Source organism: Panulirus ornatus, chromosome 1 (genome assembly GCF_036320965.1).
Source record: "Panulirus ornatus isolate Po-2019 chromosome 1, ASM3632096v1, whole genome shotgun sequence".
Lineage (NCBI taxonomy): Eukaryota > Metazoa > Arthropoda > Malacostraca > Decapoda > Palinuridae > Panulirus > Panulirus ornatus.
Window position 1 is genome coordinate 93211238 of NC_092224.1, and position 12209 is coordinate 93223446.

Genomic DNA, 12209 nt, shown 5'->3' on the forward strand with positions numbered 1-12209 from the left:
AAGGAATGAAAAAAACGTGTGTAAGACAAGAGAACAAATGGGAACATCGGCGAAGGGGGCAAGTGGGGAAGTAATAACAGGTAGTGATGAAGTGAAAAGGAGATGGAGTGAGTATTTTGGAGGTTTGTTAAGTGCATTTGACGATAGAGTGGCAGATAAAGGGTGTTTTGGTCAGGGTGGTGTGTGAAGAGAAAGGGTCAGGAAGAATGGTTTGGTTAAGAGAGAAGAGGTGGTGAAAGCTTTGCAGAAGATGAAATCCGACAAGGCAGCAGGTTTGGATGGTTATTGCAGTTGAATTTATCAAAAAAGGGGATGACTGTTTTGTTGATTGGTTGGTAAGGATATTCAATGTATGTATGGACTGTAGTGAAGTGCCTGAGGATTGGCGGAATGCATGCATAGTGCCATTATACAAAAGGCTAAGGGGATAAAGGTGAGTGTTCAACCAACAAAGGCGTGAGTCTGTTGAGTATTCCTGGGAAATTATATGGGAGGGTATTGATTGAGAGGGTAAAGGCATGTCCAGAGCATAAGATTGGGGAAGAGCAGTGTTGTATCAGAGGTGGTAGAGGATGTCTTGATCAGGTGTTTCCTTTGAAGAATGTGTGTGAGAAACACTTAGAAAAACAGACGGATTTCTATGTAGCATTTATGGATCTAGAGATGGCATATGACAGGGTTGATAGAGATGATTTGTGGAAGGTCTTAAGAGTATATGGTGAGAGAGGTAAGTTGCTAGAAGCAGTGAAAAGTTTTTACCAAGGATGTAAGGAGAGGAAGAGAGGAGAGTGACTGGTTCTCAGTGAAGGTCAGTCTGCGGCAGGATTGTGTGATGTCCCTATGGTTGTTTAATTTGTTTATGGATGGGTTGGTTAGGGAGGTGAATGCAAGAGGTTTGGAGAGAGAGGCGAGTATGCAGTCTGTTGGAGATGAGAGGGTCTGGGAAGTGAGTAAGTTGTTCTTCGATGATGATACAGCTCTAGTGGCCGGTTTGAGTGAGAACTGCAGAAGTTGGTGACTGAGTTTGGAAAAGTGTGTGAAAGGAGAAAATTGAGAGTAAATGTGAATAAGAACAAGGTTATTAGGGTGGAAGGACAAGTTAATTGGGATGTAAGTTTGAATGAAGAAAAATTGGAGGATGTGAAGTGTTTTAGATATCTGTGAGTGGACTTAGCAGCAAACAGAACCATAGAAGTGGAAGTAAGTCACAGGGTGGGGGAGGGGACAAAGGTTCTGGGAGAGACGAAGAATGTGTGGAAGGAGAGAACATTACATTATGGGTAAGTTTGAAGGACTAGTAGTTCCAACAATGTTATATGGTTGCGAGGCATGGGCTAAAGACAGGGTTGTACGGAGGAGGGTGGACATGTTGGAAACGAAATGTTTGAGGACAATATGTGGTGTGAGGTGGTTTGACTGAGTAAGTAATGAAAGGGTAAGAGAGATGTGTGGTAATAAAAAGGCTGTGGTTGAGAGAGCAGAAGAGGGTATTCAAACTTATCTCCCAATTTACTTGTCCCTCAACCCTACTGAACTTAATAACCTTGCTCTTATTCACATTTACTCTCATATACACATATATATACATAAACGTAGTCGTAGAAGGTGACTAAAGGGGGTGGGAGTGGGGGCTGGGAAACTCTCCCCTCCTTTTATTTCTAAAAAGGGAAACAAAAGATTCTAAATGCCCATACACACACACATAAACATATCAACATATACATACATACAAATACACAGACATATACATATGTACATATTCATACTTGCTTGCCTTCGTCCATTTCTGGCACATTCCCACCCCACAGGAAACAGCATTACTACCCCTTACTTCAGAGGTAGTGCCAGGAAAACAGACAAAAAAGGCCACATTCATTCACACTTTATATATATCAACAAAACCTGGCAAATATTGCAATATTAAACAAATTGCACACCTCTCTACCACATTGTGTCTTCAGAGTAATTGAGAGTAATTGTCTACTGGAAACATTCATCACCAACACGTGCCTCCTTGCCAACCCCTATCTAGTACCTATAATGTAGCCTTGAATGTAACAGTGATTCTTAGCGTGAAGGTCATCTGTGAATGTTGATGATCAATGGTAAATATCTTTGTTTGTAAAGTTGAAAATGGGATGAATTAACAACCACTCTAAGTTATGATTTCTGGCAAGGCTCAGTTGTGCCTTGACTGCATTGTGACAAACTTTTAATTCATATTTCATATATATAAATTCAATACTATTACCAGTAGTTACTTTGTAGGTGTTACAGACTACCACTAACCTAAAACAGAACTAATAATAGATTTAATTACTTTTAGTTTAGAGATATTCATTACATCCACCAGTATCATGCACAATCTGGCAAGATAAAAAAAAATTGCTACTCAATATGAAAGGTTGGCCTTCATAAGTCACATACTGCATTAGAGGTCAGGAGCTCGAGCTAACTTACATTATCATCGGTATAATCAGAACAGGCCTTGATAAACAATAGTGTTGAGATTGCTATATAAATGATGAACTAGTACCTGAGGCAGGGTAGGGTTAGGGGTGTTTTCATCCACCATGAGCGTGTAGTTGACCCAGCCATGATGACTGTCTGTACTGCTCCACCGACATGCGTACACCCCTTCATCCTCTGTCCTCACTTCTTTTAACCGTAAACGGGGCCACTTTCCTCTGGATACCAAAAATTAATATAGAGTAAATATAACCATGCTCAACAGAAAATTTCTCCAATCCTTTAAGCCCTGCTCATTTATAACCTACAGCTAATGAACAAAGCTAACTTACAAATGACCTATGAATAATTCTAATACCAGAAAATGCATGAGGAAGAACACATGGCTGGGAGAATAAAAAGAAAGCATATGAGGAATAATTTTTGATGGGACTGTTTATAACTCTAAAGCAAAAAATGCTGTACTGTATATATATATATAGTTGAAGAGCATTCATGGGAGGCACAGAAATTTTTTAATTCATTATTCACTTCCTGCTCCAAGAGTCCCTTCTATCTTTATGAACCTCCTGCAGCACGCAGGAAGCAGGTTAAATACACTGGGCAGGACCACAAGTCATAAGGATATTGATGATGTGTTTTAGTATCAATGTGGAGTGAGTGCAGGGCATCTTAGCAGTAAGTGCTTAGTGTCTTTGTTGTGGTAGTTGCAATTGTAAGCCACAGCTCATACCATGCTATGAGGCTAAGGCAAGATCTGTTTTGGCTGAGGTCAATCCCTGATGAACTTCAAACTGACAGTGAAGGGAGGTGCATGTCAGTGGAGAGAAACAGTACATTAGATAGGACAGCAGTGAGAGCAGTGTGCTAGCCCTGTCATTCTGGCAAACTCTCATTATCAGTACCCTTAGGTCATTTGTCACTCAATCTCTTCAGTCAATACAAGGGGATATAAGAGGTAGACATTAGCCACCCTTATTTCTGGAATGTCACTCAGCCTTGGTTAGTATATAGTTGGTGTACTAGTTGATGTATTCACTGACGGCTGGCTCCACATCATTATTCTACCTTGAAATAGGTGAAGTAGCAGTTGTCATCACTAAACTAGAAGGATGTGTATAGCAGAATTTTGTCCTTAGTAGAATCGGAGGACAAGATCAGTATGTATCCCTAAGTCAGTTTTGGGGGAGTCAAAGATAAATTAGTTCTTAGAGTACCAAGTCCTTGCTATTCTGCCAGTGATATGCTAGGGTAAGTAAGGAAGAGGTTAGCATAGTTTGCAAACAATATTTATCTATATGAATAGACTGATGTAGTTTGCTTCTCCAGGTTTGGGTCCCCTGCATCTAAGTACATGTGTATTGGGATAATGTTTCAGCAAAATCCAACTCATCATGAGAACCAAAATGTTTGAATCAGTGTATTTCAGTTCTGAAATTAAATTGAGTACAATTAACTTTCAATAAGATACATACATACATAGTTGATAGGCAGCCAATGACCAGGGAGGTGTATTACCTGTACCACTGCCTAGGTATCAAAATGGTTAGTGACATCTGCTTTGTGAGCTAGCACTTTATTGGTTGTCAAGTTGCACTCCTCTGACCTAGGTAGCTGTCTTTTCTTTCTGCTTCACTAACATGTGCATTCTGTCCATAAACATATATTCTCTCCGTGTCATACGGAACACTAGAGAACACTTAATTCACGCAGATCATTCTTCATAACTCTACATTTTCCTACGGTGAGCACTATGCGCTAGCCCTGCCTTTTGGCAAAATGGTAGGAGCAGTAGATAGTAGTAGTCATAGGCAGGAACATTTAGGCAGGAACTTAAGGTAGAACCATTAGGTAGAAGTAGTAGGTTGGAGAATTTGATAGAAGTAGCAATTAGGAACATTAAGTAGGAGCCTCTGCATATACTGCACTTGACTTGCCCTCTGCCAATGGCCCGTTAAGGATGAGGCAATAAAGGATAAGAAGCAGCACTAGAGTTCTTTAGTTGTAGAGACCCTGTTGCTGTAGCCAGCCCTTTGAGGGAGTTCCAATTGGAACAGGCATTGTAGATATAGATGGATAGATCATTGGGGGGGAAAGGTCCTGGGATATGTTGAATGCACTAATGTAGGGATGGTTGATGTTCAGAGTGAAGACAGGAAAGTGTGAGTCATGTTCATCTGGGGAGTGTGGTTCAGATGGGAAGGTATCATTTAGTGCTTGCTGGGTCATTTCAGTGTGCATGTGTTTCATCAGTGTTATATTGCTGATGATAGGGAACTTGTGAGCAAAGGTTAAAGTGTGAGGCATGGTAGGTCTTTTATTTCTATTTAGGCTTTGGTTGTTAGTTGTAGGGTGGTTTGGGTGGGAGAGGTTTAGAGCCGTTGTATAAAATTGAGTGTTGAGTATGTGTAGGTGATATTGTAATGGGAGGATCTTTTTTCAGTGTGTAGGTGTTAAGTCTTTGTGGTTTCCAGGGAGCCAAAGATTGTTCTGGGTGCTCTATTTTGTGTTTACCACTTTGTTATACTTGCTTTTGAGAGGGTGGAAGACCAGGCAGGTGAAGCACAGTTTAGAGAGGAGTGGATATACTGTTTTTAAAAAATGTTAAGCGACTCTTTTTCTTCTCCATATCTATAAAAGAGATGAAAAGCAAAACAAAGGAAAATGGTATGGAAATGGAGTGTGATGGTGAGATATGGTGGCTACTGATAAGCTTGTTTAGTTTATACTGTGCTTTTTGTTGACAGTGAAGAGTTGCAGAAGGATGTAAGTGTATTTCATAATGAGTTGATGCAAAGGCTGTTGAAGGCACACGCAAATAAAAATACAGAAATGGGGTTTTAACGAAAACAAAGTGAAAATACTGATTTTACAAAGCCCTACAGAGTGTGAGAAGAAAGTGTACTAAACTGTGTTACAGATATGGACAGATGAATGACTGGTCGAGGTGACAGAATATAAGTATGTGAGAACTATCTAGGGTAAGTTTGGTGATACGGAAGGAGAGATAAGGGAGAGAGCAGTACAGGGTAGATGAATCACTGAGTCTCTTAATAGAATAATGAAGAGTGGGGGGTTTAACCATGGAAGTCAAGAACAGATTAAGGGACAGCATAGTCCTCCTGACTCTTTACCTATACAGATGAAACATGGACATGGGATGAGCCACAGAGGTCAAGAATATAAGCTGTGGAAATGAGTTGATAGAAGCATGTGGTATGACTAGAAAGACTGAAAAAGGTAATCAGGGGTTCTGTGAGAGATTTGGTATGGCTAGAGAGAATGAAGAAGGTAATTAGGAATTCTGTGAGAGATTTGGTATGGCAGGGAATGCAAAGGGAATGAAATGTGGAGTGATAGAGTGGGTGAAATATATTACATTGAGGAGGTTTGGGCTTGTGGAGAGAATGCAAGCATGGAGTTTACAAGGAGAGTGTATGATTGTACAATTAAAGGAGTCAGTGTGAGAAGATCACCTGCGACATGTGGAAATAGAGTGGAAGAGTACTGGAGGGAGAAAAATGGGGAAAAATGCAAGGAATAGTGTATGTGAAGGACTGCAAGGACAGGGATAAGTGGATACGCCTTTGCCATGGCCATCCCCTTGATGGGAGTTCCTATATCAAGAAATAAAGTAATGAAATTCAATTGAATTGTGGTTGAGAGAGCAAAAGGTGTGTTGAAATGGTCTGAACATATGAATGAGTGAGGAAAGGTTGACAAAGAGGATATTTGTGTCACAGATGGAGGGAACAAGGAGAAATAGGAAACCAAAATGGAGGGGGAAGGATGGGCTGAAAAAGATTTTCGGCGATCGGGGCCTGAACTTACAGGAGGGTGCACGGAATAGAGCAAATTGGACCAATGAGGTATACTGGCACTGGAGTTCTTTGGTCATGGAGACTTGTCGTGGCCACCCCTCTGAAGTAGTTCCACTTGGAACAGCCGTCAGAGATATAGATAGACAGATGGTACACTGGGGTCAATATGTTGTCAATGGACTGAACCAGGGCATTTGAAACATCCAGGGTAAACCATGGAAACGTCTGTGGCGCCTGGATGTGGACAGGGAGCTGTGGTTTCGATGCATTACACATGACAGTGAGAAAATGAGTGTGAACGGAAATGGCCTTCTTTCGTCTGTTTCTGGGGATACATTGCTGACACAGGGGGTGACAATACTGTTTCCTGTGGGGTGGGGTGGCAACGGGAGTGGATGGGGGTGGGTGAGTGTGGATATGTAGAATTAAATTCACCAAGGATTCTATGGATGCTGCATGCAGCAATGCAGGTGCACAACAGTATATATTTTTCAAAATACATTTCTTCTTTGTGTAAAAGGAAATCCTTTTGAACATGTTTTAGTGACAATTTGTTTGATATTTTGCATAAGGAAATAAGCAACATTTGGTAAAAATGTGGCTTGGAAAATGTCATGATTTTTACTCACAAGTGAGAAAAAAAAACTTCACAAACCCATATTATGTAAAACAAAGGAAAAAACTGTTATTAGATAACTTATTTTGACAAAGGGAAAACTTACAAACAAAATTACATATTTTGCATATATAATTCCTAGTGGCTAAACAAAAAAAAAATGTGATAAAAGTGTAGGAAACAGGATTCTATCCCCATTACATATCAGTGTGCAGGTAGTATGAATTATGTCTTAAAGGGTAATGGGTATTATCATTCGGATCTAGGAGGTGTACCAAGGAATGATGTCATCAAAGGATAAGTACATCTTATTCCACAAAATAAAGTTAACTAAGGGGGTTTAATATTCATGAGTTACCAAAAAAAAACAAAAGCAGGAATAGTATATCATTAAGATGGGAAAGCATTTCACAAAGGATAAAATGCTGGAGGTTGGGAGAGTGGAAAGAATTCCTAGATTGGAGAAGCAATAGTGAAAGAGGAGTGCAACAAGTGTGATAATAAAGGGTAGATGTGATTGTAATATATTTGAACAATCTCTAGGTCTACAACTCCATCATATGCTAAGTGCGCAGTGGCTACAAGACTGGAACTACATGGGTAACTGGTATTAACAAATACAGCTGGGAGATGGGGAAAACTGAAAATTAATTTGCATGGTAAAGTTTCGCGGGTGAATTTATCAATACTCTAGGGTTAAGCATTCAAAAAACAAAAAAAAAGGAGTAAAGCATTCACAATCAAAATACTAACTTAGAATTTGTAACTCTGAAACGTGTGGGTTGAAAGTGGTCCAGTGGCACGTTGTTGAAGAACCAAGTCGCGGAGAATCCCGGCGGGAGCTCCATCAGGCTGTCTGGTCGACACTTGAAGCCGACCCGAGAGCCCACCTTCCTCTGACGGTGGAAGTTGTGGTACTCACCCCCAAGGTTGTACTCATCTTCTATGACTACCACACCTCCATCTTCATCAGCATCGTAGGTGTAATCATCTGCAAGAAAAAAAAATATCTCGTTAAGACCATTAAACGCAAACAAACACACTGGAGTCCAATGGGAACAGTGATGGAATATGAAGGAATGGTGACTACAATAGAGGATGGGAGACTGAAACAAAATGACTGAGACTCGTTGAGGTAAAGATCGTCATAATGTCCCCTTAAAAAACAGCTTAGCTGTGGAATTTTCTTCCTCTTTCCATCTTTCTCTATTCCCATATCTTTAAGAGTAAGGGTTACACACACACCTGTAGATCCCTGAATAGTTTCCATATATTTTCTCTCACATTCATTTCACCAAATATGGCCTTTGGGGCAAGTTCTGCACCCGTGCCATGATGTTCGCAATAAAAATGGAACTCATGCTGTGATGGTCACCATAAAAAGTGGTCCTTTATTTTATGTATACTAGTAGATCTGAGCACTCCAGACTCTTCTCTGCACGCTCCTGAGGGGTCTACCCTTGCTCCCTATCACTACGCCCTCCCACCTTGGCCTCCACATCCTCCCTCACCATCACCACTCCCTCCCTCCCTGATCACTAAACTCTTACTCGCCATCATCCCTCCCTTCCTCCCGGGCCATCATCACACCCTGATCGGTGGAATGGCACTATCGAGTGTTACAACCACTTACCACTACCATTCTCCCTCTTCATATCTCCTCTTCTGCTACCTTGATCTTCCCTCTCAAAAATACAATATCTTTATTTTCTACCTAAAATCATATCACCCCAGCAGCCAGCAATTTCCATTCTGCCAAGGAAATAAATGAGTTGTCAACTGTGTACTGAGGATAGTCATCGTGTGTCTGTCCACTTCCTCTACTTCTTTACAAGACTGCCTTTTTATAGTACAGAGGACATGCCTCCTCTAAATCGCATTTGTATCCTTCCTGACGCTTTACAAACACCTACGAAACCACACTATAAAGGCAACTGTCAGAGAAACAAATTTTATGATTCGACATTTTGACATAATATATATATATATATATATATATATATATATATATATATATATATATATATTCCTATGTGATAGTGAAAACTTCGTTTGGCTTAGCTGTCCAATTGTCAGTTGACGAAAGGGGGGCGGGTGGAGATACAGCCTCGCCAAAGAACCCGTTGAAAAGGAGTCTATCCTGTCCCTGCCTCTCGGAACTGCAAAAGCCTCAGGCAAAGGGGCTCTGGATAACATCCGGGCCTCTGTGAAAGGGGTCCTCGGTAGTAAATAAGATCTCGCAGACACTAAACAAATTTGGGTGTACGGTGATACATATATGTACGTGGGTCGCAGGCTCCATGCATGCAGTACGCATATGTAAACACTGGAACCCAATTTCGGGTCTATATGGGAGAGAGAGAGAGAGAGAGAGAGAGAGAGAGAGAGAGAGAGAGAGAGAGAGAGAGAGAGAGAGAGAGAGAGAGAGAGGACACTTGCATTCTGGCTGACGCCCTAATCTAAGCTTAGATGGGGAATGCGGAGAGCAAGTAATGCCTGTCAAGCCTTAATACTATACTGTTTACCGCGCCCTAACATATACCTAGAAGCCGACAGCACCCAATGTTTGCAGCGAACTAACCCCATTTCTTAAGGAAGCGGGGATGCATCCATTATGTGACGCAACTTAACTGTCAATTTTTGCTGCGAATTAACTCGTACCTTGAGAAAGTGGGAGACAGCCTTTGTTTGCCAAGCCCTAACCTACCTCTAGAAACGAAAGCAACCAATGTTTACTGCTACCTAATCGATATCTCGTGGAAGCGGGTTACGAATAAGTAACTAACTACAGGAAGAAGGAAGCAATCTATGTTTGCCGCACACTAACTTTAACACTTAAAGGAAGAGGGCAGCAGCCAATTTTTGCCGTACACGAACCTACAGGTGGAGGTAATCGGGTAGCTGCCAATGTCTGCCGCGCTAAACCTACCGTTAGAAGAAGCGGACAACTGCCAATGTCTGCCACGCCCTACCTAAACCGTTAGAAGAAGCGGGCGGCAGATAATGCTTGCCGCGCCTTAACCTAGGTCGCATCCAGTGGTTGCTGACCACAACAACCAAAACACTACCCACTGAAGCACAACTCCCTCTAGATTGTGGCGTATTAAGGATTTGGGAGTCTTGTAAAATACTCTTGTTCCAATCCCTGGCAGACCATTGAAAAAATACAATGAAATCATGCATAGTACAAACACACACACACACACACACACACACACATATATATATATATATATATATATATATATATATATATATATAGTTCTGTTGTGTTTATCATACTTAACTGCCGTCTCTCGCGTTAGTGAGGTAGCGCAAGAAAACAGACGAGGGATGGCCCAAACGACAAACATACACATGAATGTACATAAACGCACACACACGCACATATACATACACAGACTTATATACACATGTACATATGCATACTTGATGTCTTCATCCATTCTCGTCGGCACCCCACCACACACGAAATAGCACCCCCCCCCTCCCCTCCAGCGAGGCAGCGGTAGGGAACAGACAAAAAAGGCCACATTCGTCCCCACTCTTTTTAATATTTTTTTATGATGGCTTCTGTCAAGGTCCAAAGTCCACAGCGAGTCCGGGCCTCAACTGAAATATAGAGAATTATGAAACGTTAAGAGACAAGGGAAAGTACTGACGAATTTTGGAGGAAGGGAAAGACCTGTCTTTTGAAATGTGCCAGGTCATAGTTATTGGGAAAGACATGAGAAGATAAAGTTCCAAAGCGTCGACGTGTAAGGAAAGAAGCAGGTTTTCTAAATATAATTATATGCCCTTTACACGTTCGATTATCCAATAAACTTTACCAAGACTGATAATATGGGCAAAGTAAGATCGCATTTTCAAGGTCTCCCAAACTATCGGAGTTTGCGAGTTATTTGACATTCGAATCCTCTCAAATTTTAACTGCCCCTCTCTCTCTCTCTCTCTCTCTCTCTCTCTCTCTCTCTCTCTCTCTCTCTCTCTCTCTCTCTCTCTTCCCTGACTGTCGGGCCCTTCATTTGTTCATGGAGAATCAAAATTTTTTCAACACCCTCCCTCCCCGAGGCTACTATATATACTAAGATTATCTATAAAAAGCGGGATCTTTTTCACCCCCCCCCAAAAAAAAAAAAAATCCATTCCGGGGGTAATTTACAGAAAGTCTGATCTCACTTTCAGAGTCCACAAAATTATAGGGTCCCGGAATATTTCGAAAACCGAATTTTCTCATTTTCCGCGCCTTTCAGACTTTCGGGGACTGGAATAGTCCACAAAAAAAATTGATTCAATGTTCAGAGAACCCTCAGGCCATCTGAATATTTTCAAAGCCCCAAAAGTTATCGGACTGTATTTAATTCAAATATCAAATTTTCTCATTTTCAAGCTGTATATAATCTAGTCCTTAGGCCTACCCCTTCCCTTAACACAACACTGTCCCTGGACCTTACAAGGCTTGACCATATTCATGAATACCCCGACGCAGAAGGTATTGTCCCGTTCACTAAAATCCCTAACGAACTGTTAATTGTAATTCTCCATTTACTGATCCCTGAACAAGAACATAATCATTTTGAATCTTTGTTTACAAATTCAACCGTCGACAAACCCTGACGGGGGGAAAAAATGCATCTCAATCAAATAACTACTATTACAACCTCTACGTTAACACCGAGAAACCACCTACAATTATTCACTAAGTGTAACCAAAATAAAAAAAAGGGGGGTGAATACGATTAAAAAAGATCTACCAGTCATCCAATACACTAACAAAAACTACAATCTACAGAGCTAACAAAACTATATCACTAACTGAAACGCCCACCTACCCACTGTTTAAATTGAATCCCGAGTTAATTACATGAAAACAATCAATAAACTAACAATAACTTATACACGACCCAACCAATATGCAAATCTAATCAAAAGTTATGGAGAAACAACTCAATCATCATAACAATCGTTATTCTATGCAACAGTAATTAGGTTTAAATACAAGTAATTAGGCATTCACAACTGATGCAACAAACAACCTCTGCCTTGTTTGTTTACAGGTGACAAGGAAAAATAAGAGCAAAACAAAAATGAGAAAACTACAAAGTTTTAAAAGTTTACGTAAACACAAGCGAAAGTAGCGCCGTCTACGTTAAAATCAGCTGATCAAAATTCGATGTATAAATAATAAATGAATACAATTTACACTTTGTGGCACGCCCATCCCAATCAGGCTAGAATAATCTATGGCTCCTGATTATAGAGAGTGTGTTTTGAAGGGAAACCGCCAATGTTCGAGGATGAGC

The 12209-nt window shown here is 40.8% G+C and overlaps 1 protein-coding gene across 6 annotated transcripts in view; it reads right to left on the reverse strand.

Moving 5' to 3' along the window:
• LOC139751036 (fibroblast growth factor receptor 4-like) overlaps positions 1-12209 on the reverse strand; it is a 341174-nt gene that overhangs the window by 62533 nt on the left and 266432 nt on the right. For all 6 annotated transcript variants that reach the window (XM_071666158.1, XM_071666179.1, XM_071666176.1 and 3 more), the window contains 2 exons: positions 7660-7897; positions 2537-2687 (listed from right to left, as the gene is read on the reverse strand). In XM_071666158.1, coding sequence (XP_071522259.1) covers positions 2537-2687; positions 7660-7897 — 389 coding nt within the window. The remainder of the gene's footprint in view (positions 1-2536; positions 2688-7659; positions 7898-12209) is intronic.